We start from the raw sequence: 27,104 nt of genomic DNA, 5'->3' as shown, positions 1-27,104 counted from the left end.
TGAGTATATATATATATATATATATATATATATATATATATATATATATATATATATATATATATATATATATATATATATAGATAGATAGATAGATAGATAGATAGATATGTGTATGTATATGTGTATGTATATGTGTATCTATATATATATGTATGTATATATATATATATATATATATATATATATATATATATATATATATATATAGATAGATAGATATGTGTATGTATGTATGTATATATATATGTATATATATATACACACACACATATATGTATACATACTATATATGTATACATACAGTATGTACCTATATATATACACATACATACATACACACATATATATATATATATATATATATATATATATATATATATACTGTATCTACATATATGTACAGCTGCAGTCAAAAGTTTACATACACTTGTAAAGAACATCATGTCATGGCTGTCTTGAGTTTCCAATCATTTCTACGACTCTTATTTTTTTGTGGTGTAGTGATTGGAGCACATAATTGTTGCTCACAAAAAACATTCCTGAAGTTTGGTTCTATGATGAATTTATTATGGCTCTACTGAAAATGTGAGCAAATCTACAGCAATGTTAATATTTGCTTCCATGTCCCTTGGCAAGTTTACCTGCAATAAGGTGCTTTTGGTAGCCATCCACAAGCTTCTGCTTGAACTTTTCACCACTTTTCTTGACCAAATTTGTGCAGTTAAGCTAAATGTGTTGGTTTTCTGACATGGACTTGTTTCTTCAGCATTGTCCACATGTTTAAATCAAGATTTTGGGAAGGCCATTCTAAAACCTTCATTCTAGCCTGATTCAGCCATTCCTTTACCACTTTTTGATGTGTGTTTGGGGTCATTGTCCTGTTGGAACTCCCAACTGCGCCCAAGACCCAACCTCCGGGCTGATGGTTTTAGCTTGTCCTGAAGAATTTGGAGGAAATCCTCCTTTTTTATCGTCTCATTTACTTTATTTAAAGCAGCAGTTCCATTGGCAGCTAAACAGTCCCAGAGCATAATGCTACCACCACCATGCTTGACGGTAGTAATGGTGTTCCTGGAATTAAAGGCCTGCAAACATATTGCTGGGTATTGTGGCCAAACAGCTCCATTGTTGTTTCATCTGACATCACAAGGACAAAGATAAGACCTTCTGGAGGAAAGTTCTGTGGTCAGATGAAACAGAAATGGAGCTGTTTGGCCACAATACCCAGTAATATGTTTGTAAGAGAAAAAGTGAGGCCTTTAATCCCAGGAACACCACACCTACCATCAAGCATGGTGGTGGTAGTACTTTGCTCTGGGCCTGTTTTGCTGCCAATGGAACTGCTGCTTTACAGAGAGTAAATGGGGCCACTTACCCCCCCCCGTCTGCTTGCCCCCCTATGGTGACCCCCTATAGACCTCCCCTATGCTGTGCCAACCTGCACTTAAAGATCACGGTTCAGTTCTGGTCAAAGTCCAGTCCCACTTCTTGCTGACGTCCAACATGTTGGGAGATGATGACGAGTGAAAGTGAAGCGAATTATATTTATATAGCGCTTTTCTCTAGCGACTCAAAGTGCTTTTACATAGTGAAAGCCAATATCTAAGTTCCATTTAAAGCAGTGTGGGTGGCACGGGGAGCAGGTGGGTAAAGTGTCTCGCCCAAGGACACAACGGCAGTGACTAGGATGGCGGACATGGAACCCTCAAGTCAATGGAGCTGAACAGAGGGTCTCCTAGTCCCCGTTCTTTTGGATAGTTTGTAATTGAAGTACTTTGCCGGCTTAGGGGACTGGGCGGCTCTCCTGGGCCAGCAGGTGCGGCCGTTGCCCACGTAGGCCTTCAGACACTGACAGCTGTACGAACCATCCGTGTTGATGCAGCGAGCGTGGCGGCTGCACCCGTGGGCGCCCGTCACACACTCGTCCTCGTCTGCGGGGGCGGGTGCTGTTACTTTAAGATGTGATGCTTATGTAGTGTGGCTTTAAAGCTGCGGGAGCTCACCTCTGCATTGCACCGAGCCCTGCAGCGTGCCCATCACCCGCCCGGCCTGGCACACGCACACAAAGCTGCCGAATGTGTTCCTGCACGTCCAGCGAGGTGGGCACAGGTTGGCATGACGCCGGCACTCATCCACGTCTGCAACACAACACACGGGCATGAAGTCATTGCACCTTTCTGAGCCCAGCTAATAAATACTCCAATGTTTTGCAGGAGGAACTTGTGACAAAGAGATTTCTGGGTGACTTTGAAGGCAGCGTAAACAACAATTATCTCCACAAAGGTCCAAATGAGTACCTTGAACTTGACGCCGGCGCTTTGAAGCAAAAAAAAAAAAGTGCTTTGAACAACAAGTGCTGACCCACAACACAACCCCCCTCAGGTGGACTATAAATCCACCATGTCCCCTTTCCAAATTCCTAACATTGACCCCCAAAGGTAAATAAAAGTAAAGATGGACGCATTCTTTTTTTTTTACAAGCAGCTCCAGGGCTACTTTGAACATAAAAAAAGAGGTCAGAATTTGGGCACGAGCAGTTTTATGAAGGCTATTTTTCAAAATGTTATGTTTTAATTTTTTTGGTGCCCTCGGGGTGCCGCTCACTTATGGGCCGCCCACCCATTGGTTGATCCCTCATAAGCTACACCCCCAGAAGTAGTGCAGAATCAATCATTTAACCTCTTAAGATAGATAGATAGATAGATAGATAGATAGACAGATAGTACTTTATTTATTCCGTCAGGAGAGTTCCTTCAGGAAAATTACAATTTTCAGCACAATCCCATTCAAGATCAGACAAACATTACAGGGAGACAGAACAGGATCGCTGACGGGTCTGCCGGCTTCCAGCGCCCCTTACAAAAAAGATGACATACAGGTAAACAAGGGGGGGTGGGGGGGGAGAAAAAAAATAGAAGATTAAAATAAAATAAAAAAATAAAAAATCGGTCTTAGCCTAGGCCCTGGAGAGGGGGTGCAGACTGAGACCAAGGGAAAAACAACAACTCATAGCCATAGTACACATCCCTCTTCCATGTGTGTAAGAGGGAAACATCAAACATCAAAGAACACAGAGGACATTAAAGACATTAAAGCAGCAGATACAACCAGACACTTCTACATACAGCTATGAATAAAAAGTAAAAGAAACATATCCACTGTGGTGGATATGTTAAGTGGATATGTCCACTTAAGGCCCTAGCTGTTTGTTTACATGCTTTTTTGTTTGTATTTCTCTTTGCTATTTGGGCTTATTGGACCCATCCATCCATCCATTTGTCTCCCTGTAATGTTTGTCTGATCTTGAATGGGATTGTGCTGAAAATTGTAATTTTCCTGAAGGAACTCTCCTGACGGAATAAATAAAGTACTATCTATCTATCAATCTATCCATTTTCTACCGCTTGTCCCTTTTGGGGTGGCGGGGGGGTCGCTGGCACATATCTGAGCTGCATTCGGGCGTAAGGCGGGGTACACCCTGGACAAGTCGCCACCTCATCGCAGGGCCAACACAGATAGACAGACAACCTTCACACACTAGGGACCATTTAGTGTTGCCAATCAACCTATCCCCAGGTGCATGTCTTTGGAGGTGGGAGGGGCCTATCCCCAGGTGCATGTCTTTGGAGGTGGGAGGGGCCTATCCCCAGGTGCATGTCTTTGGAGGTGGGAGGGAGCCAGAGTACCTGGAGGGAACCCACACATTCAAAGGGAGAACATGCAAACTCCACACAGAAAGATCCTGAGCCCGGAATTGAACCCAGGACTGCAGGACCTTCGTATTGTGAGGCAGATGCACTAACCCCTCCCCCACCGTGCTGCCCTTTTCGGACCCTAATTAGAATAAAAACTAAGAATCATCTTTTGATATGATGTACTTATAAGTACACAAACAATCGTTCATCAATTAATCGATTGTTTATTTATACATCCCTAAATCACAAGTGTCTCAAAGGGCTGCACAAGCCACAAGGACATCCGACCCGACCATGCCACTACGTGACACGTAGAGTGATTTATAATCCATCCATCTTCTTCCGCTTAGCTGAGGTTGGGTCGCGGGGGCAGCAGCCTAAGCAGGGAAGCCCAGACTTCCCTCTCCCCAGCCACTTCGGGGGATCTCGAGGGATTCCCAGGCCAGTCGAGAGACATCGTCTTCCCAACGTGTCCTGGGTCTTCCCCTGGGTCTTCCCTAAACACCTCCCTAGGGAGGCGCTCGGGTGGCATCCTGACCAGATGCCCGAACCACCTCTTCTGGCTCCTCTCGATGTGGAGGAGCAGCGGCTTTACTTTGAGTTCCTCCCGGATGGCAGAGCTTCTCACCCTATCTCTAAGGGTAAGATAGGCAGAGGAAACTCATTTCAGCCGCTTGTATCCGAGATCTTGTCCTTTCGGTCATAACCCAAAGCTCATGACCATAGGTGAGGATGGGAACGTAGATCAACCGGTAAATTGAGAACTTTGCCTTCCGGCTCAGCTCCTTCTTCACCACAATGGATCGATACAACGTCCGCATTACTGAAGACGCCGCACCGATCCGCCTGTCCATCTCACCATCCACTCTTCCCCCACTTGTGAACAAGACTCCTAAGTACTTGAACTCCTCCACTTGGGGCAGGGTCTCCTCCCCAACCCGGAGATGGCATTCCACCCTTTTCCGGGCGAGAACCATGGACTCGGACTTGGAGGTGCTGATTCTCATTCCAGTCGCTTCACACTCGGCTGCGAACCGATCCAGTGAGAGCTGAAGATCCTGGCCAGATGAAGCCATCAGGACCACATCATCTGCAAAAAGCAGAGACCTAATCCTGCAGCCACCAAACCGGATCCCCTCAACGCCTTGACTGCGCCTAGAAATTCTGTCCATAAAAGTTATGAACAGAATGGCTGACAAAGGACAGCCTTGGCGGAGTCCAACCCTCACTGGAAACGTGTCCGACTTACTGCCGGCAATGCGGACCAAGCTCTGACACTGATCATACAGGGAGCGAACCGCCACTATCAGACAGTCCGATACCCCATACTCTCTGAGCACTCCCCACAGGACTTCCCGAGGGACACGGTCCAATGCCTTCTCCAAGTCCACAAAGCACATGTAGACTGGTTGGGCAAACTCCCATGCACCCTCAAGGACCCTGCCCAGAGTATAGAGCTGGTCCACAGTTCCACCACCAGGACCAAAACCACACTTTTCCTTCTGAATCCGAGGTTCGACTATTCAGTACAACTGAATAGACCTTACCGGGAAGGCTGAGGACACATTCTTTAATTATATAGCTCTAAATCACAAGTGTCTCAAAGGGCTGTACAAGCCACAACGACATCCTCGGACATCCTTGAAAGCAGCGCTAAGATCGAGGAGCAGCAACATAGATGAGGCATCAGAATCCATCGTTAGCAATAGATCATTAGTCATTTTTGCGAGGGCTGTCCCTCAAGAGTAATTTAGTAATATTAATAATAATAATAATATATTTTATTTGTAAAAAAGCACTTTACATTGAGCAATAAAACTCAAAGTGTTACAAAGTATTCAATAATAATAATAATAATAATAAAAACATAATAAAAAAAATACAAATAAAAACTAGAACAGCCTAATAGCTAGAACAAGTATGCATATATTTATAAAAAAGGCATTTTTAAAAAGAAGGGTTTTTAAGCCTTTTTTTAAAGCATCCACCGTCTGTGGTGCCCCCAGGTGGTCAGGGAGAGCGTTCCACAGACTGGGAGTGGCGGAGCAGAAAGCCTGGTCTCCCCAAGCTCGTAGCTTTGTCCTTGGAGGTTGGAGGAGGTTAGCCTGTTTGGAGCGGAGGTGTCGTCTGGAAGATTTGGGGGTGAGTAGTTCTTTTAAGTACAGGGGGGCATTTCCATGGAGGCACTGACGTTTCCCTGAGATTGTTAGATGCTAAGTGTTCATTTAGCTGCTGTGCAACACTTTTTTTTAAGGAGTCTCGAAATAAAGGGTAGGTGGTGAACAGGTCGGTAGTTTACCATGAGGTCAGGATGGAGGTTAGGTCTTTTAAAGAGAGGATGAATAACCGCTTTTTTGAATGCTAGGGGAACAGTGCCCGAGGAAAGTGATAAGTTTATAATATTTAGCACTGATGGACCTAATAATACAAAGAGCTCCTTGATCAGTTTCCCAGGAAGTGGGTCAAGTAAACATGTTGTTTGTTTTATTCCATTTACACGTTGTAACAATTCTTCTAATGTTATTTCCTCAAAACGAGAGAAACTATTTTGGATATTTGCAGTATCCGCCGTATATACAATCGTATCGGCCTTAATAGAACCCAGTTGTAGCTGGGATGCATTGTCTTTAATCTCCTTTCTAATGACTTCAATTTTCTTACTAAAGAATTGCATAAAGTCATCAGCTGAGTGGGTGGAGCTACTGGAAGGAGTCCCTCGTTGGGTTAGCGATGCTACCGTACTAAACAAAAATTTAGGATCGTTTTTGTTTGAGTAATATTTAGCTTTAGCTAAGGTAAGCATGCGTTTATAAGTTATTAAACTATCACTTAATGCGTGATGGTGCACCTCAAGTTGGCGTTCCATCTATCTACATGATCATTTAGGAGTTCTAGTTCCTTCTCAAACATGTACTTCATGTTTAGTGACATGTTAATTCTTTTTTTTACACTATTTTTCCCCAACTTCCATTGTATGTTATACTCTTCTGACACCACCAGATGGCAGTATAAGTGTCCACATAAGTGGCCATAAGACCCCAATTTAGTAGTGTACACAATTTTGGAAATACGAGCTATGTGGCCACTAAGCCTTTAGAGAGTTTAATATGAAGTCATCCATCCATCCATTCTCTACCGCTTGTACGGAAAGGCAGTGTCATTACAGGACAGGAGTTACCGGGGGTCAAGAAGGGGCGTGTCTTTACAGGACAAGAGTTACCGGGGGTTCAGGAAGGGGCGTGTCATTAAAGACAGGAGTTACCGGGGGGAGGAAGGGGCGTGTCATTACAGGACAGGAGTTACCGGGGGAATGAAAGGGCGTGTCATTACAGGAAAGGAGTTACCGGGGTCAAGAAGGGTTGTGTCATTACAGGACAGGAGTTACTGGGAGGTTAGGAAGGGGCGTGTCATCACAGGACAGGTGTTACCGGGGGCCGGAAGGGGCGTGTCATTACAGGACAGGTGTTACCGGGGGCAGGAAAGGGGCGTGTCATTACAGGACAGGTGTTACCGGGGGCCGGAAGGGGCGTGTCATTACAGGACAGGTGTTACCGGGGAAAGGAAGGGGCGTGTCATTACAGGACAGGAGTTACCGGGGAAAGGAAGGGGCGTGTCATTACAGGACAGGAGTTACCGGGGTCAGGAAGGGGCGTGTCATTACAGGACAGGAGTTACCGGGGTCAGGAAGGGGCGTGTCATTACAGGACAGGAGTTACCGGGGTCAGGAAGGGGCGTGTCATTACAGGACAGGAGTTACCGGGGTCAGGAAGGGGCGTGTCATTACAGGACAGGAGTTACCGGGGAAAGGAAGGGGCGTGTCATTACAGGACAGGTGTTACCGGGGGCAGGAAGGGGCGTGTCATTAAAGGACAGGTGTTACCGGGGAAAGGAAGGGGCGTGTCATTAAAGGACAGGTGTTACCGGGGAAAGGAAGGGGCGTGTCATTACAGGACAGGTGTTACCGGGGGCAGGAAGGGGCGTGTCATTACAGGACAGGAGTTACCGGGGTCAGGAAGGGGCGTGTCATTACAGGACAGGAGTTACCGGGGAAAGGAAGGGGCGTGTCATTACAGGACAGGAGTTACCGGGGAAAGGAAGGGGCGTGTCATTACAGGACAGGAGTTACCGGGGTCAGGAAGGGGCGTGTCATTACAGGACAGGAGTTACCGGGGTCAGGAAGGGGCGTGTCATTACAGGACAGGAGTTACCGGGGAAAGGAAGGGGCGTGTCATTACAGGACAGGAGTTACCGGGGAAAGGAAGGGGCGTGTCATTACAGGACAGGAGTTACCGGGGTCAGGAAGGGGCGTGTCATTACAGGACAGGAGTTACCGGGGTCAGGAAGGGGCGTGTCATTACAGGACAGGAGTTACCGGGGTCAGGAAGGGGCGTGTCATTACAGGACAGGAGTTACCGGGGTCAGGAAGGGGCGTGTCATTAGTAACATAGTTGCACCTTCACAGGTTCTGTTGTCCAGGGCCAGGTGGAGACCAGGAGGACACAGGCAGTGCACTGTTCCTTGTCCTCCATCCACGTGGCAACCAAACTGGCATCGCAGGGAGACACATGTGATGTGTCCTGGAAGACACACAGACAAATATATCATATATCTGTAAAAAAACATAATTAATGGACTACTTTGAACACGACACTTTATACAAATTCAGCTAATTCATGCATTTGTGAACTTCAATTTACTGATCGATTGGCGTGTGGGTCATGGCATATCAATGAAATTGTTCGCGTTAGTATCTTTATATACCTGTACATATATACTTATACTGTATATACAGTACCTTTATATACCTGTACATATATACCTATACTGTATATACCTTTATATACATATATACATACATATATACCTATACTGGCTCACCTGCACTGGCTTCCTGTGCACTTAAGATGTGACTTTAAGGTTTTACTACTTAGGTATAAAATACTACACGGTCTAGCTCCATCCTATCTTGCAGATTGTATTGTACCATATGTCCCGGCAAGAAGTCTGCCTTCAAAGGACTCTGGCTTATTAGTGATTCCCGCAGCCCAAAAAAAGTCTGCGGGCTATAAAGCGTTTTGTTGTGGGGCTCCAGTACTCTGGAATGCCCTCCCGGTAACAGTTAGAGATGCTATCTCAGTAGAAGCATTTAAGTCTCACCTTAAAACTCATTTGTATACTCTAGCCTTTAAATAGACCTCCTTTTTAGACCAGTTGATCTGCCGTTTCTTTTCTTTTCTACTCTGCCCACCCCTCTCCAGTGGCCACGGATGAAGTGCTGGCAGTCCAGAGTCGGCACCCGGGGTGGACCGCTTGCCTGTGCATCAGTTGGAGACATCTCTGTGCTGCTGAACTGTCTCCTGCTGGCCCCACTATGGACTGGACTCTCACGATTATGTTAGATCCATGATGGACTGGACTCTCACACTATTATGTTAGATCCACTATGGACTGGACTCCCACTATTGTGTTAGATCCACTATGGACTGGACTCTCACTATTATGTTAGATCCACTATGGACTGGACTCTCACGATTATGTAAGATCCACTATGAACTGGACTCTCGCTCTATTATGTTAGATCCACGATGGACTGGACTCTCACGATTATGTTGGCTCCACGATGGACTGGACTCTCACTATTATGTTGGATCCACTATGGACTGGACTCTCACTATTATGTTAGATTCACGATGGACTGGACTCTCACACTATTATGTTAGATCCACTATGGACTGGACTCTCACTATTATGTTAGATCCACTATGGACTGGACTCTCACACTCTCTCACTTGACAATCCATTGCATCCGGTCACCCACATCTGCGGTCCTCTCCAAGGTTTCTCAGAGTCATTCACATTGACATTCCATTGGGTTGAGTTTTTCCTTGCCCTGATGTGGGATCTGAGCCGAGGATGTCATTGTGGTTTGTGCAGCCCTTTGAGACACTTGTGATTTAGGACTAAACATTGACTGACTGAATTTCGCACCGACACCTGGATTTTGAAGCTGTACAGTTGCAGGGTTGTGGTCATGCAGGTGTGAGGAGGGGGACTCACTGGCACAGTCGTGTCCGTCCACAGTCAGCTGCTGTCCAGGTTCACAGAAGCAGCGATAGCTACCAGGCGTGTTCATGCAGCGCTGGGAGCACGGTCGCGCCGACAAACCGCACTCGTTTGCATCTGGAGGTATGAGATACTGGCATTTTAGTCTGGAGAAGAAAGCGGAACAGAAACGAGGGACAACAACAACAACAACAACAACAACAACAACAACAACAAGAACGACTACCTTGGTCACAACGTGGTCCTTGGAAGCCCGCGTGGCATGAACACCTGTCAGGTGCCACACATTGTCCTTCCACACAAGACTGCCTGCAAAGTGCTGAGGACCACAAGCTGACAATTACACACTTTTAACAAGAACAATTGTAATTTTCCTGAAGGAATCAACAAAGTACAAACCCCGTTTCCATATGAGTTGGGAAATTGTGTTAGATGTAAATATAAACAGAATACAATGATTTGCAAATCCTTTTCAACCCATATTCAGTTGAATATGCTACAAAGACAACATATTTGATGTTCAAACTCATAAACTTTATTTTATTTTTGCAAATAATAATTAACTTAGAATTTCATGGCTGACACATTTGCCAAAGTAGTTGGGAAAGGGCATGTTCACCACTGTGTTACATCACCTTTTCTTTTAACAACACTCAATAAAGGTTTGGGAACTGAGGAAACTAATTGTTGAAGCTTTGAAAGTGGAATTCTTTCCCATTCTTGTTTTAGCTCGGTTTAGCTTGGTTAGTAAAGTGGCCGTGCCAGCAACTTGAGGGTTGCAGGTTCGATTCCCGCTTCTGCCAACCTAGTCACTGCCGTTGTGTCCTTGGGCAAGACACTTTGCCCACCTGCTCCCAGTGCCACCCACACTGGTTTGAATGTAACTTAGATATTGGGTTTCACTATGTAAAGTGCTTTGAGTCACTAGAGAAAAAGCGCTATATAAATATAATTCACTTCACTTATGTAGAGCTTCAGTCGTTCAACAGACCCCCCACCTCAACCTCCTCATGCTCTCTCAGGGAGAGCATGTCCCAAATTCCAAGCTGCAGTTTTGAGGCATGTTAAAAACAAAAAAAGCACTTTGTGACTTCAATAATAAAAATGGCAGCGCCATGTTGGCATTTTTTTCTATAACTTGAGTTGATTTATTTTGGAAAACCTTGTTACATTGTTTAATGCTGAATTTCCCCCAGGAATCAATAAAGTACGTACTTTCTATTCTATTTTATTCTATTCTAATGCATCCAGCAGGGCATCACAACAAAATGAGGCATAACAATGTGTTCATTCCACAACTGTATGTATCGGTATCGGTTGATATCGAAATCGGCAATTAAGAGCTGGGCAATATCGGGATATTGGCAAAAAAGCCATTATCGGACATCCGTGCATAAATAAATGGTGTAATAATAGTATTCATTGTTAGAAGCAGTCCTCAAGGGCCAAACATTACTGCGATGTGGCCCCTGGTGAAAACCACTTGGACACCCCTGCTCTACTTTAATTAGCAGAGACTTTGAAAAAGCACATTGGATACCATTGCTGTCATTTTTAATAAACTTGTTAGGACTTCGCATGGCTGCAGTTGTGTGTCCCCGATGATGCAAGAAATCCAGGAGAGCAGAAAGCAGGTAAGATGATTTTAATTTCATCAAAGTAAAAGATATAAACAGAAAGCAGTCTTGCATGGAGATGTTCCCAACATTGTTTTAAGTCTCACCTTAAAACTCATCTGTATACTCTACCCTTTAAATAGACCTCCTTTTTAGACCAGTTGATGTGCCGCTTCTTTTCTTTCTCCTATGTCCCCCCCTCCCTTGTGGAGGGGGTCCGGTCCGATGACCATGGATGAAATACTGGCTGTCCAGAGTCGAGACCCAGGATGGACCGCTCGCATGTATCGGTTGGGGACATCTCTACGCTGCTGATCCGCTTGAGATGGTTTCCTGTGGACGGGACTCTCGCTGCTGTCATGGATCCGCTTGAACTGAACTCTCGCGGCTGTGTTGGAGCCACTATGGATTGAACTTTCACAGTATCATGTTAGACCCGTTCGACATCCATTGCTTTCGGTCCCCTAGAGGGGGGGGGGGGTTGCCCACATCTGAGGTCCTCTCCAAGGTTTCTCATAGTCAGCATTGTCACTGGCGTCCCACTGGATGTGAATTCTCCCTGCCCACTGGGTGTGAGTTTTCCTTGCCCTTTTGTGGGTTCTTCCGAGGATGTTGTAGTCGTAATGATTTGTGCAGTCCTTTGAGACATTTGTGATTTGGGGCTATATAAATAAACATTGATTGATTGATTGATGTTTTATCATCGAGCACTGAGGAGTGCTGGAGTGAAACATAAATAGACACTAGTGTGATTGACAGCAGGTGTGAACCGCTGCCAATCAACGAAAAGAGAAAAACAACAGTGCTCCGTGAATAAAACAGGAAATACAACAAAATAAGAGCACTGAACAGGAAGTAAATACAAAAACACGAAAAACTAACAGAAATGAAGTGACAGATTGTCACAAAACTATTTTTTCGGACCTTAAGGCGCACTGGATTATAAATTGCATTGTCGATAAATGGGTCGTTTTTCATACAAAAGGCGCACATGATTATAAGGCGCTTTATGATTGATTTTTTTCTACATTAAAATGTGTGGTCTACATAATATATGATGGTAGTTCTTTGGTCAAAATGTGTCATAGATGATGTTTTACACATCTTCAAGCCGCTTTCTGATCGTCTCTTCAAGATTCTCCATTTTGTGGGCGGTCTTATTTCCGTGGCTCCACGTCTTCTCCCCCTCATCTTTGTTGTATCGGCAGTTTTTAGCGCTTCCGTAGCGAGTCTACTGACGGATTGAAGTCAGAACTGGACGCTAGTCTGTATTAGAAATGGCAACAGCGGAGGATGAACGCCACACAAGAAGAGGATAGAGGAGAAGAAGGAGCTTATTGACTACAATGGTGGATGTGTTTACATTATCAGGACTTATGCAGATCCCAAATACACATCAGCAGGTACTAGAAGGTAAGAAAAGTTGCTTTTGCGTGATATTGCGAAACAAAAGGCCAGATAGTGTGTCTGCTGATTGGTGACATTTTGGGGTCCTTATACATACAGACACTATAATAAAACTTTTATGTTGAAGCACAGTACGTCTGACTATGGGAGCGGTAATGTTCCGACAATCCATCAAGTGTTGCGGCTTCGTAGCATAGCCAGCTCCAGCTCCTGGTGCCCAAGACCAGACTTAAAACCAGGGGAGACAGGACCTTCTCTGTGGTCGGCCCTAAGCTCTGGAACACTCCGCCCCTTCATGTTAGAACTGCTCCCACAGTGGAGTGTTTTAGGTCTCGTCTTAAGACCCACTTTTATTCTTTGGCTTTTAACGCTACGTGAGTTGTGTGGTCCTCTGTGTTTTCAAAATGTTGATTTCTATTCATTGTTTTAATTGGTTTTACCCTATAAAATCGTTTTTAATCATATTTATTTTTATATTGGTTTTATGTTTTTGGTTTTTATTCAGTCATTGGTGGAGCTAAGCATAAAATTTGAATATTTTTTTTATATTGTTGTGCAGCACTTTGGAAACATGTATGTTGTTTAAACATGCTATACAAATAAAGTGGATTGGATTGGATTACCAAAGTCATACTAAAACATTTTAACAGATTTTTGAGTACCGTGTGTAATGTTCCTTATTCTCAATAAAACATCAAAGATTTGGGCTTGCTTGCTTATAGGTACTTGATAGGTTTATTATTTATTACAGAGGCTTCAACCTGCAGTCCACACATAGTATATCTTATGTGTGACTACCATCTACTGGTCAAACTTATTATTACACCTTGTACCAAATAAAATTGCTTCGAGGTCGGTAAGCACAACCAGAATGAATCTGTACATCAGGCACACCGGCGCACACATAAGTCAAGCTGTCCATTTTTGAGAAAATAAAAGGATTTTAAGTGCGCCTTATAGTGCAAAAAATGTTGTTTTTTTCCCAGTAGTATCACTATTGTGTATCCGAATACCAGGTGCAATCAGTCAGTAATGTTTTTTTATGAGTATATAATTTAAAATATTCTGCTTAGGCTGCTGCACCCGCGACGCGACCTCGGACAAGCGGAAGAAGATGGATGGATGGATGTTTTAGTTTTTTTTTAAATGTTAAACATCCATCCATCCATTTCCTACCACTTATTCCCTCTGGGGTCGCAGGGGACGCTAGAGCCTTTCCCAGCTCCAATTGGGCGGAAGGTGGTGTACACCCTGAACAAGTCGCCACCTCATCGCAGGGCTAATGTTAAATATTTTAGCTAAACTATTTTTTGAAAACCCCAAATTCCAAACATTTTTAATAGCTCAGGTTTAAAAAATAAAATTGCTTTTGGGGGAAATACTGATTTGTTTGATCTGTTTTTATCCAGTGCTTTCAGTTTTTTTTTCTATTTTATCTATTTTTCTGTTTTATGTAGTGCAGGTGTCGGCAATCCAAAATTTTGAAAGAGCCATATTGGACCAAAAATACAAAAACAAATCCGTCTGGAGCCGCAAAAAATTAAAAGCCATGTTACATACAGATAGTGTGTCATGAGATATACATTATATTAAGAGGACTTAAAGTAAACTAAATGAGCTCAAATATAGCTACAACTGAGGCATAATGATGCAATATGTACATATAGCTAGCCTAAATAGCATGTTAGCATTGATTAGCTTGCAGTCATGCAGGGACCAAATATGCATTCATGCACAACATTAAAAGTTTGGTGGACAAAATGAGACAGAAAAAGAAGTGGCATAAAACACGTCTTAGAAAGTCGGAGAAAGTTATGCATGTAGACCAGGGGTGTCCAAACTTTTTCCACTGAGGGCCGCACACTGAAAAATCAAAGCAAGCGGGGGCCATTTATTTTAAAAACCAATACAATTATGAATAAAAAATATAGATTTAGGCCTCCACTCAGGCTTGATCCCGGGGACCCCAAAGGGTTTTGGTAAAAATAAAATGTTAAAAATGTGTCAATATTCAGTATTATTATTTTTTATCATTATTGAAGTTTTAAATCTCTAGATCAACATTAAGTCTATCCGTCAGTATGACGTTTTAAAGATTTAAGTTGTATGCTCTTTTTTTATGGAAAAAAAACACAAAATATGCAATATTTTCACCCAATAAAATTTTTAAGTAGAATATTTGAGATTATATAATAATTGGAGCCATAAAAAGGTCAACAACTCGTAAAATAATTGATTTTAATTCACTATTATTTTTTGTGCAATGACACTTAAAAACCAAACACACTGATCCAAAAGGGTCCTACTCATCAAAGTGTGAAAAAATAAATAATATCTTTTTTTTACTGTTTACTTTTAACACAATGGTCTCGAGATCAACTGCAGATCTATTCTTCAAGTTTTTTTGTAGTTTATGTTTTTTGTTTTTTCGTTTTAGGCCCTTCTTTGAAAAAAAAAAAAGTTTTTTATATGGCAAACATTTGGCCCCAAAAATATCTCAAAGTGGAATATTTAATGTGACGAAATTGGAGCCTTGAATAGGTCAATAATTCATAATTGATTTTGATTCAATATTCTTTTTTTTTAAAGAAAGAAACAGCCTGCATGGCAACTTTGTGTTATTAGAGTAAACATTGCAACATTTTCTTGTCACATTTCAACTGTTTGCTCTTTTATACCACTTTTTATGTTTTTAATTTTTTTCCATATTATTTTGAAAATGTGCCGTGGGGCCGGTAAAAAATGGGCACCGGGCCGCACTTTGGATACCCCTGATGTAAACAAACTAGGGTGAGTTCAAGGACCGCTAAAATGAGTAGGACAAAACGGCGCTCGCCAAATACTGGAAACAGTGAAGCATGTTTAATATAAACAGTGTGCTTTATGACAATTAGGGAGGTTTGTGTCATTTTTGTCCTCTACAGAAACTATATTAAAACAAAAAATATGTTTTTTTTCCTCTCATCTTTTTCCATTTTTTATATATTTTTGAAAAAGCTCCAGAAAGCCACTAGGGCGGCGCTAAAGAGCCGCGGGTTGCCGACCCCCGATCTAGTGTTTCATCTCGTGTTTTTCCTGTTTTTATTTCTATTTTAATTTTCTATTATATATTCTAACTTTCTTTCTTTCTTTTTTTTTTTTTTTACTTTGTAGCATTTTGAGATTTTAACAAATATAAAGTGCGTTACAAATTTAATTCCATCCATCCATACATTTTCTACCGCTTGTCCCTTTCATTGGTATCATTATTACTATTGTTTCATTAATAATTCATTAATTTAATGTCAAACATAAAAAATCAACATTTTGTTTTGGGGCAAAAATGGCTAAGCCCTGCGAGTTCTACCTAGCAACAGGCAGAAAACATGTAATGCCACCAGGAAAAAGGACATAGGAACGAAGGGTTAAAGCAGAGGTCAGCAACCTTTTTGAAAGCAAGAGCTACTTCTTGGGTACTGATTAATGCCAAGGGCTACCAGTTTGATACACATTTAAATAAATTGCCAGAAATAGCCAATTTGCTCAATTTACCTTTAATAAATAAATCTATATATATAAAAAAATGGGTATTTCTGTCTGTCATTCCGTCGTACATTTTTTGTCCTTTTACGGAAGGTTTTCTGTAGAGAATAAATGATGAAAAAAATACTTAATTGAACGGTTTAAAAGAGGAGAAAACAGGAAAAAAATGAAAATTAAATTTTGAAACATAGTTGATCTTCAATTTCGACTCTTTGAAATTCAAAATTCAACCGAAAAAAATGAAGAGAAAAACTAGCTAATTCGAATCTTTTTGAAAAAATTAAAAAAAGAATTTATGGAACATCATTAGTCATTTTTCCTGATTAAGATTAATTTTAGAATTTTGATGACATGTTTTAAATAGATTAAAATCCAATCTGCACTTTGTTAGAATATATAACAAATTGGACCAAGCTATATTTCTAACAAAGATAAATCATTATTTCTTCTAGATTTTCCAGAAAAAACATTTTAAAAGAAATTCAAAAGACTTTGAAATAAGATTTACATTTGATTTTAAAGATTTTCTAGATTTGCTAGAATATTTTTTTTGAGTTTTAATCATAATAAGTTTGAAGAAATATTTCACAAATATTCTTTGTTGAAAAAACAGAAGCTAAAATGAAGAATTAAATTAAAATGTATTTATTATTATTTACAAAAAAAAATAAATTACTTCAACATTGATTTAAATTGTCAGGAATGAAGAGGAAGGAATTTAAAAGGTAAAAAGGTATATGTGTTTAAAAATCCTAAAATCATTTTTAAGGTGGTATTTTTCTCTACAATTGTCTTTCTGAAAGTTATAAGAAGCAAAGTAAAAAAATAAATGAATTTATTTAAACAAGTGAAGACCAAGTCTTTAAAATATTTTCTTGGATTTTTAAATTCTATTTGAGTTTTGTCTCTCTTCGAATTAAAAATGTCAAGCATTTTTTAAATAAAATGTAAAAAATAGAGGCAGCTCACTGGTAAGTGCTGCTATTTGAGCTACTTTTAAAACAGGCCAGCGGGCGACTCATCTGGTCCTTACGGGCGACCTGGTGCCCGCGGGCACCGCGTTTGCTGACCCCTGGGTTAAAGGATGTCGTTGTGACTTGTGCAGCCCTTTGAGACACTCGTCATTTAGGGCTCTATTAGTAAACATTGATTGATTGATAAATACTGGAAGAAACACAGTAAAAAAACAAAAACATAACTTCCAAGTAAAAAATTATCAAATCCATGTCCTACATTCTGACTGATGTGTCATGGGGGTTGGCTCTGACTTACGCTGACAGAGTCCGCTCACATCCCTCCATCCTGGGCAACAAGAAGCGCTGTGCCCGTCGCCGCACATCCCCAGCTGGGCTCCACCCGAAGGTGGTGGTGCTGCCACGTGGTCGTCAGACTCACTGAGGGTCAAATGCCAGCAAGGCAAAGGACAATGTCAGCATTTATGCACATAGTGCCTTTAATGGGGAAAATGAGTTGAATGGGTAAATGTAAACAAAATTAATACATTTAAAAAAATTAAAGCTGCAAGCAGCGATGGACGGGACCGACTTTTGCTGGTGTTTCCTGCCTTTACCCATTCAACATATCTTTACCTGCAGTTTACGTACCTTCCCTGCATCCTGGGGTCACACTGGTGCTTCTTTCTGTCACCCATACACGCTGGTGCCTCCTGCCATCACCCAGACAACATATCTTTACCTGCACATGACCTACCTTCTCTGTATCCTGGTGTTAAACTGGTGCCTCCTTCTTTCACCCAGTCAACATATCTTTACCCACACATTACCTACCTTCTCTGTATCCTGGTGTTAAACTGGTGCCTCCTGCCATCACCCAAACAACATATCTTTACCTGCACATGACCTACCTTCTCTGTATCCTGGAGTCAAACTGGTTCCTCCTTCTTTCACCCAGACAACATATCTTTACCTGCACATGACCTACCTTCTCTGTATCCTGGAGTCAAACTGGTGCCTCCTTCTTTCACCTATTCAACATATCTTTACCTGCACATTACCTACCTTCTCTGCATCCTGGGGTCACGCTGGTGCTTCTTTCTTTCACCCATACACACTGGTGCTTCCTGCCATCACCCAGACAACATATCTTTACCTGCACATGACCTACCTTCCCTGCATCCTGGGGTCACACTGGTGCTTCCTGCCATCACCCATTCAACATATCTTTACCGGCACATTACCTACCTTCTCTGTATCCTGGTGTCAAACTGGTGACTCCTTTTACCCAGTCAACATATCTTTAACCGCACATTACCTACCTTCTCTGCATTGTGTGGTCACGCTGGTGCTTCCTGCTTTTAAGCGGCCATCTTGAGACGGCAGCAGCGCAGCAGCATCAGCGCAGCATTTCTTTGAAGGCTCGTAAAATCTAAACCGGAGCAGTTAGAAAAACTCTTTGCGCAAATTTTACTCAGAAGGGTTCAATCTCTTTCCTGTGCGAGTTTGAAGCTGACACAACAAACACGCTCAGAGGAGATAATGTTTGATTTTTTTTTTTTTATAAATGATAAATGGGTTATACTTGTATAGCGCTTTTCTACCTTCAAGGTACTCAAAGCGCTTTGACACTACTTCCACATTTACCCATTCACACACACATTCACACACTGATGAAGGGAGCTGCCATGCAAGGCGCTAACCAGCACCCATCAGGAGCAAGGGTGAAGTGTCTTGCTCAGGACACAACGGACGTGACGAGGTTGGTACTAGGTGGGGATTGAACCAAAGACCCTCGGGTTGCGCACGGCCACTCTTCCACTGCGCCACACTGTTGATTTGAAGGGGTAATTGCCAGCTTTCTGTTGATTTTTGCTGAAGGATAAAATGTAGGTCTAAGTGAGACCTACATAGACATTTTTGTTTCATGTCTCTACGACATTCCTAACGGAAGTTACAAGCAGTTTTGTCTGTTTTTTTCCTAGGGGGCGCTAGAGGGCAATTTTTAGTTATGGGGTTTAGTTTTTTTATTAAATGGCAATTTTCGCCAGTCCTGATGTGTGTGTAAATTGGTGAGTTTTGGAGCATGTTAAGAGGGTCAAATTACAGCTCAAAGAGGCGGTGGTGTAAAAATAATAAAACCTTAGGAATACAATAGGGTCCTCTGTCCCAAAGGGACATTCGGTCCCTAATAATGTGAAAATGTAATGGGCATGGGACACATGCCTGTGGGACGCCACACATAATAACAGGCTTTACAAGGACACAATATTGTTTTTATTCCTGGTTTTGGTGTTTAGAAAAAATTAAAAAATATAAAACAACATATAATAGATAAAACAATACAAATATGTTTTGATTAGGGTTGTACGGTATACCGATACTAGTATAGTATCGCGGCACTAATGAATCAAAAACGGTACTATACTCTGTTTGAAAATTACCAGTTCCCCATGTAATTGTATCTAAGTTATCACAAAACTGTGTTGCCATGAGTTCCTGGCGAGAACACAAAAGCTGTCTTTGAACCAACCAAGAAGAAGGTTTGTAAAACTCCACTGTGTAGGATGGGAAGCAACATGGAGGTGTTCTGCTTCTTTCAAGGATTGTAATCCACAGAAAGATTTTGTTTTGGCCTGAGAACTACAAAGCGGATAGAGAAAGCAGGATCTGCTCGAGTTCCGGGCACCTCTTCTTTGAACTGTCTTCCGACCTTTTCTTTGAACTGTCGTGACCAAAAGCGATGGCTGTTCACGACCCCCGCCCCTTAGAGACAGCTGTTGCCATGTGATCAGGGAAAGTCCAAATAAAAGAGGAAGTGTACAATCTTTCGTCCGAACGTGGTGGAACTGTACAAAGAGTACAGTCCACACGTTTTTGTCCTCATCGAGCCAAATTTAATTCTGTCTCTGTTTAATTCCTTGCTTCTTGTCCTGTTTAATAGATGTCATCCGTGTTTGAACCTGACACCCCATTTGTTTATTTATTTGTTTGTTTATTTTAACGGGCATGACAGTGCGTCGTCGTCACGTCGTGACATTGCTGGTTTTACGAGCAGAGGAGCATGTTCGGCAGCGCAACAATCACAGAGTACTTACAGGCAGACCCACTGTAAAGACAGAAAAGGGAAAACAGACGCATTTTGGCCTAAAAAGTGACGATAAAGGTGAAGTTATAACAGTGAAACATGGCTAAATAGTTAGCATCTAATGTCCATCCGCATCTGCAGTGTTTTAGCTACTTCTAAATCACTAATTATCGCCTCCATGGCGACAAAAAAAGTAAGTTTCTTACAAGTATTATGATCACTGCAGGACGGGGAATAGCTAAACATGCTTCACTACACACTGTGAGAGGATACAATAGTTCACCAGCGTCACAATGTAAACAAATGCCATGGGTGAATCTACACCTGACATCCACTGTAATGATACCAAGTACAGGAGCGAATCTAGTCGATACTACCATCAATATTTTTTGTCATCACAGAATATTTTTTCCTTTTTAAAAAATGTATATTATGTTTATAAACTCAGGAAATATGTCCCTGGACACATGAGGACTTAAATTATGACAAATGTATAATTCTGTAACTACTTGGTATCGGATTGCTACCTAAATTTGTGGTATCATCCAAAATTAATGTAGTATCAAAACAAGAGAAGAATAAGTGATTATAACATTTTAACAGAAGTGTAGATAGAACATGTTGAAAGAGAAAATAAGCAAATATTAACAGTCAATAAACAAGTGGATTAATGATAATTTGTTACAGTTTGTCCCTCATAATGTTGACAAAATAATAGGTGTATAAATGACACAACATGTTACTGCATATGTCAGCAGACTAATTAGGAGACTTTGTTTGTTTACTTACTACTAAAAGACAAGTTGTCTAGTATGTTTAATATTTTATTTAAGGACAAAAATGCAATAATAAACATATGTTTCATGTACACTAAGATTTTTTGTTAAAATAAAGCCAACATTGCCATTTTTTGTGTTGCCCCTTATTAAGAAAAGTTTTGAAAAGTATTGAAATACATTTTGGCACTGGTACCAAAATATTGGTATCAGGACAACCTTAGTATTGATAATCATAATGTGTCAGTAAAAAATAATTAACATAGTTTGCAGAGGTGGGTAGTAACGCACTACATTTACTCCGTTACATCTACTTGAGTAACTTTTGGGATAAATTGTACTTCTAAGAGTAGTTTTTATGCAAGATACTTTTACTTTTACTTGAGTATATTCATAGAGAAGAAACGCTACTTTTACTCCGCTACATTTATCTACATTCAGCTCGCTACTTTATCGATCTGTTAATGCACGCTTTGTTTGTTTTGATTTTGTCAGACAGACATTCAAAGTAGGATCCATCACATGCCTGCGTTTCACCAATCAAATGCAGTCACTGGTGACGCTTGACTCCGTTTCACCAATCAAATGCAGTCACTGCTGACGTTGGACCAATCAAACAGAGCCAGGCGGTCACATGACCTGACTTAAACAAGTTGAAAAACGTATTGGGGTGTTACCATTTAGTGCTCAATTGTAGGGAATGTGTACTGTACTGTGCAATCTAATAATAAAAGTCTCAATCAATCAATCAAAAGTGTAAAGGAAAAAAGACACTTTTTATTTCAACTGTACTTCCCGTCAAAAGCCTAAAGACTGATCGCACAGTTCCTGTCTTCACAATAAAAGCGCCACTCCATCGCGCCTGCGCTAACAAAATAAGAGTCTCCCAAAGCCAGCGCAAACAAGCTAGCAAGCTACGGAGTTTGCCGCCAATGTATTTCTTGTAAAGTGTATAAAAACGAATATGGAAGCTGGACAAATAAGATGTCAAAAACCAATGACTTTCATGTGGTATTAGAAAGAAAAGAGGAACTTTTTTTCTCCTCCATTTGAAAAAGTGGACGTTATCAGCACTATACTGTCTGATTCCAATCAATGCAAGTCATCAGAATCAGGTAATACACCAACTTATATTCTTGTCTTCATGAAAGATAGGAATTTATATGTTAAACATGCATGTATATTCATTAAAACACCTTTAACATGTCAACAAAAACGTCAAAATAAATAAATATAAATTATGTACTGTATATATTGGGACGCCGTGGCGCAGTGGAGTGGCCGTGCGCAACCCGCGGGTCCCTGGTTCAATCCCCACCTAGTACCAACCTCGTCACGTCCGTTGTGTCCTGAGCAAGACACTTCGCCCTTGCTCCTGATGGGTGCTGGTTAGCGCCTTGCATGGCAGCTCCCTCCATCAGTGTGTGAATGTGGAAGTAGTGTCAAAGCGCTTTGAGTACCTTGAAGGTAGAAAAGCGCTATACAAGTACAACCCATTTTTTATTTATTATATATAAATGTATGTGTATATATATAAAATATATATATATATATGATATGTATATACTGTATGTATACATATATACATTTATATACATACATACATACATATATATACATACATATATATATATATATATATATATATATATATATATATATATATATATATATATGTGTGTGATATGTGTGTGTGTATGTACATATGAGGTAGATCACCTTGATTTGGTCATTTATTAAGTAATTGATTAACGTTGAAAAACTTATTGGGGTGTTACCATTTAGTGGTCAATTGTACGGAATATGTACTGTACTGTGCAATCTACTAATACAAGTTTCAATCAATCAATCAATCAATGAATGCCTACTGAGCTTATGGTGATGTTAAGTTATTGTGGTTCAATTTGCCTAATTTTTTTTATTTTAATGTATCATTATTTAATATATATTATTGTTTTAGTTGCTTAAGAGATATTCCTGGCTCTGAATGTGTTCATTGCTATTTTTATGTTTTTGTGCATTACTTGTTGCCGTCATCATTAAACAAACAGGTTACTCATCAGTTACTCAGTACTTGAGTAGTTTTTTCACAACATACTTTTTACTTTTACTCAAGTAAATATTTGGGTGACTACTCCTTACTTTTACTTGAGTAATACATCTCTAAAGTAACAGTACTCTTACTTGAGTACAATTTCTGGCTACTCTACCCACCTCTGATTGTTTGTCTATTTGTAAAGGATGACATTGATCAACTATGGGTTCTTTTTTGTGTAAAGAGACAAGAGATTGTTCTGAACTCCTGCTTAATCTGGATGTTATAACAATATTTGACACATTTTGATATGATTTACTGAAAAAAAAATGGAAAACAATATTCATGTGCACAAAAATAAAAAAAAACTTTGGTTGTCCCAGGAAAGAAGCAAGAGGCTAAGACATGATTGGAAACAGGAGTTTGTAACATTCCTAACGGCAACTTAAATGAAAGGTTGAGTCTTACCTCAGCTGATGATGAGCCAGTGAGATCGTGAGGAGCTGCAGCATCGCCGCCAAGACTCGCCGCCTGAAGACGCTCATTTTCTTCTGGAGTAGAAAGAAGGCTTTAAGGACATTTTAGCAGCAACAACAACAACAACACAAAACACACACACACACACACACACACACTTGAGAGCCGACAAGTCAAGTCTGCAGGCGTCATCCATCAGGAGGGTGGGCGTTGGAAGGTTGGGGGTGTCACGGTGTAATTGTAGGCTGCTGCAGGTTGCAGGTGAGCTCACCTGGCGGCAACACATACACATGAAAGACAACCACAAAGTAGACACAAATAAGGGAGTTTGTACATTTTTCAGTTTGTTAGTTTACATTTAAATGTGGGAGCAGGACATTATGAGCTGTGATTCTGTCGACTTCTTTTCAGACACACATTATGATGTGTAGGTTTTGAATTTTCTTTTAATATTTAATATATATATACATACAGTATATATATATACATGTATGTATGTATGTATTTATATATATATATATATTTTTTTTTTTCCATATATACAGGTCAAAAGTTTGGACACACCTTCTCATTCAATGCGTTTTCTTTATTTCCATGACTATTTACATTGTAAATTGTCACATCAATACTATGAATGAAAACATTTGAAGTTTTGTACTTTTTACTACAAAAAAAAAGGTCAACTAACTGAAAACATGTTTCATTTTCTAGTTCCTTCAAAATATCCACCCTTTGCTCTGATTACTGCTTTGCACACTCTTGGCATTCTCTCCATGAGCTTCAAGCACACCTGTGAAGTGAAAAACATTTCAGGTGACTACCTCTTCAGGAGAATAATTGTCCCTCATGGGGAGAATTATTTCATTTACTTCACCTTTTTTTTTTGTTAAGTACATAACCCCACTTGTGTTCATTCATAGTTTTGATGTGACAATCTACAATGTAAATAGTCATGAAAATAAAGAAAACAGGGCTTCACGGTGGCAGAGGGGTTAGTGCGTCTGCCTCACAATACGAAGGTCCTGCAGTCCTGGGTTCAAATCCAGGCTCGGGATCTTTCTGTGTGCCGTTTGCATGTTCTCCCCGTGAATGCGTGGGTTCCCTCCGGGTACTCCGGCTTCCTCCCACCTCCAAAGACATGCACCTGGGGATAGGCCCCTCCCACTTCCAAAGACATGCACCTGGGGATAGGCCCCTCCCACTTCCAAAGACATGCACCTGGGGATAGGTTGATTGGCAACACTAAATGGTCCCTAGTGTGTGAATGTTGTCTGTCTATCTGTGATGAAGTAACGACTTGTCCAGGGTGTACCCCGCCTTCCGCCCGATTGTAGCTGAGATAGGCGCCAGCGCCCCCCGCGACCCCAAAAGGGAATAAGCGGTAGAAAATGGATGGATGGATAAAGAAAACACATTGAATGAGAAGGTGTGTCCAAACTTTTGGCCTGTACTTTGTATGTGAAAGTACTAGATTAGATAGATAGATAGATAGATAGTACATTATTGATTCCTTCAGGAGAGTTCCAATGATATCTGAAGGAACAAGCCATCAGATCATAATTTAGAAGTTTGAAGTACTTTCTTTCCTGTGCGGCAGGAATATCAAGTGCAAAGTCAACAGTATCGTGCAGGAGTTATGAAAGAGTGAAGGATTGTGTTTCCAATGGAGTTGCTGCACCTGCTGCGAGAGACATGTTCTTATTTGGATTGTAGCGCTGGTCTGAAGTGCGTCACAGGACATCTGCCTCTAATACTCACCCAGGTGCACAGAAGGAGAAAAAAAAGGACCTTAAAGACGTCCGACAAATGGAGGAAATACCTGAGCAAAGTAGATGAGTCATCCCACCAAGACTCTGAATGTTTGACCCCCAAGGAGACACCAGGGGGGTCCAAGCGCTCCATCTCCAACTTCCTGCCAAGGAATTTCAAAAACAAAAAGGGAAAATATGTGAAAGTGTCTGAACGGAGGAGAGCTTTATTGGGACGATTGAAGTTGTTGGCAGGTGACCTGCAGGGGTCAGACTTCAGAGACGAGCAGTAAAGAAGTCCCCGCTTGTAAGGTCAAAGGTCAGGGGTAAGGTGATTAAGCCAAAATTTGTCAGCAAAAGTGCAAAATCTCTTTGTGTACATTTAAAAAATATATATAAGTACATTTAAAGAAAGAATAAGTATAAAAATATATATATATATATATATATATACAGTATATATATATATGTCTTGATTGGATTATCCAGAGAATAGTGCTCGATACCGTGGTAGAGCGCAATATGTAGGTGTGGGAAAAATCACAAGACTACTTCATCTCTACAGAACTGTTTCATGAGGGGTTCCCTCAATCATCAGAAAATCTCCTGATGATTGAGGGAACCCCTCATGAAACAGTTCTGTAGAGATGAAGTAGTCTTGTGATTTTTCCCACACCTACATATATATATATATATATATATATATATATATATATATATATATATATATATATATATATATACAGGTTTAAAACCTTAATTTTTTCAATATATAACTCTTACAAAAAGCTTAAATTACTTAAATATATACAGTTGAATGAGAAAAGTCTGTATGTATATATATATATATGTACATACTGTATATATATCATTTTTTTTCTTTTTTTTTCTCTTCAAAACATGATTTAAAACTCTACTCTTTCTCAAAGTATCCCTTGTTATAAGGAGCCTAAAGTTGAAAAATATATACAGTTTAATTAGATAACTAGAAAAGACTGTTTTTGTTTCTTTACATTTTTGCTTTACAAAATATACAATACATATATATATACATTATATATATATACATATATATATATACATACATATATATCCATCCATCCATTTTCTACCGCTTAGTCCCTTTTGGGGTTGCGGGGGGCGCTGGCGCCTATCTCAGCTACAATCGGGTGGAAGGCGGGGTACACTCTGGACTATACTTACTTACTTACTTAGGCCCATCGCTCCCAATGGAGCATAGGCCATCAATGACTCCTCTCCATGCAGCACGGTTTTGGGCTGTCCTTTCCGCCTCTCCCCAGCTGGTTCCCAACCTCTTCAGCTCCGCCTCAGAGTCCCGCCTCCAGGTGTTTTTAGGCCGTCCCCTCTTCCTCTTTCCCTGTGGGTTCCACGTCAAGGCTTGCCGTGTGATGGTAGTTGCTGGTTTCCTAAGGGTGTGCCCAACCCAACCCCACTTTCTCCTTAGTATTTGTTTCTCCACTGGCTCCTGATTCCCTTTCCTCCAGAGTTCCTCGTTGCTGATTTTGTTTGGCCACCAAATCCTGAAAATCCTCTTCAGACAACTGTTAATAAACGTTTGTAACCTTTGTACGGTCTTCTTTGTCATTCTCCACGTTTCAGAGCCGTAGAGAAGGACTATATATATATGTATATGTATGTCGGTTGATATTGGTATCGGTAATTAAAGGCCTACTAAAATGAGATGTTCTTATTCAAACGGG

At 40.9% G+C, this 27,104-nt stretch overlaps 1 protein-coding gene and 1 long non-coding RNA gene across 2 annotated transcripts in view; one reads left to right on the top strand and one right to left on the bottom strand.

The window, feature by feature from the left end:
• LOC133539116 (uncharacterized) overlaps window positions 1–27,104 on the top strand; it is a 1,110,877-nt gene that overhangs the window by 715,813 nt on the left and 367,960 nt on the right. The window lies entirely within an intron of this gene.
• si:ch211-194g2.4 (nephronectin) lies at window positions 1,438–25,555 on the bottom strand. Its single transcript, XM_061880261.1, has 9 exons — window positions 25,455–25,555; window positions 23,794–23,906; window positions 23,627–23,709; window positions 17,579–17,700; window positions 9,988–10,080; window positions 9,756–9,878; window positions 8,153–8,275; window positions 2,007–2,141; window positions 1,438–1,934 (listed from the first exon to the last, which is right to left on the bottom strand). The coding sequence occupies exons 3-9, from the start codon at window positions 23,701–23,703 to the stop codon at window positions 1,714–1,716; spliced, it is 894 nt and encodes a 297-aa protein (XP_061736245.1). The 5' UTR covers window positions 23,704–23,709; window positions 23,794–23,906; window positions 25,455–25,555; the 3' UTR covers window positions 1,438–1,713.

The sequence above is a fragment of the Nerophis ophidion genome, linkage group LG20 (assembly GCF_033978795.1).
Source record: "Nerophis ophidion isolate RoL-2023_Sa linkage group LG20, RoL_Noph_v1.0, whole genome shotgun sequence".
Classification (NCBI taxonomy): Eukaryota; Metazoa; Chordata; class Actinopteri; order Syngnathiformes; family Syngnathidae; genus Nerophis; species Nerophis ophidion.
The sequence above is the reverse complement of the archived record's forward strand: the minus strand, read 5'-3'. Positions and strand labels throughout refer to the sequence as shown.

What these genes read in the sequence shown, in the direction of transcription:
- si:ch211-194g2.4 (XM_061880261.1), bottom strand. Translation starts at nt 23,703, where the DNA reads ATGAGCGTCTTCAGGCGGCGAGTCTTGGCGGCGATGCTGCAGCTCCTC. An exon ending in TGTGAGCGGACTCTGTCAGC is followed by an intron (nt 10,081 to 17,578) that starts GTAAGTCAGAGC and finishes TGTGGTCCTCAG; the next exon opens with CACTTTGCAGGCAGTCTTGT. An exon ending in GGACAACAGAACCTGTGAAG is followed by an intron (nt 2,142 to 8,152) that starts GTGCAACTATGT and finishes GTTGTGTTGCAG; the next exon opens with ACGTGGATGAGTGCCGGCGT.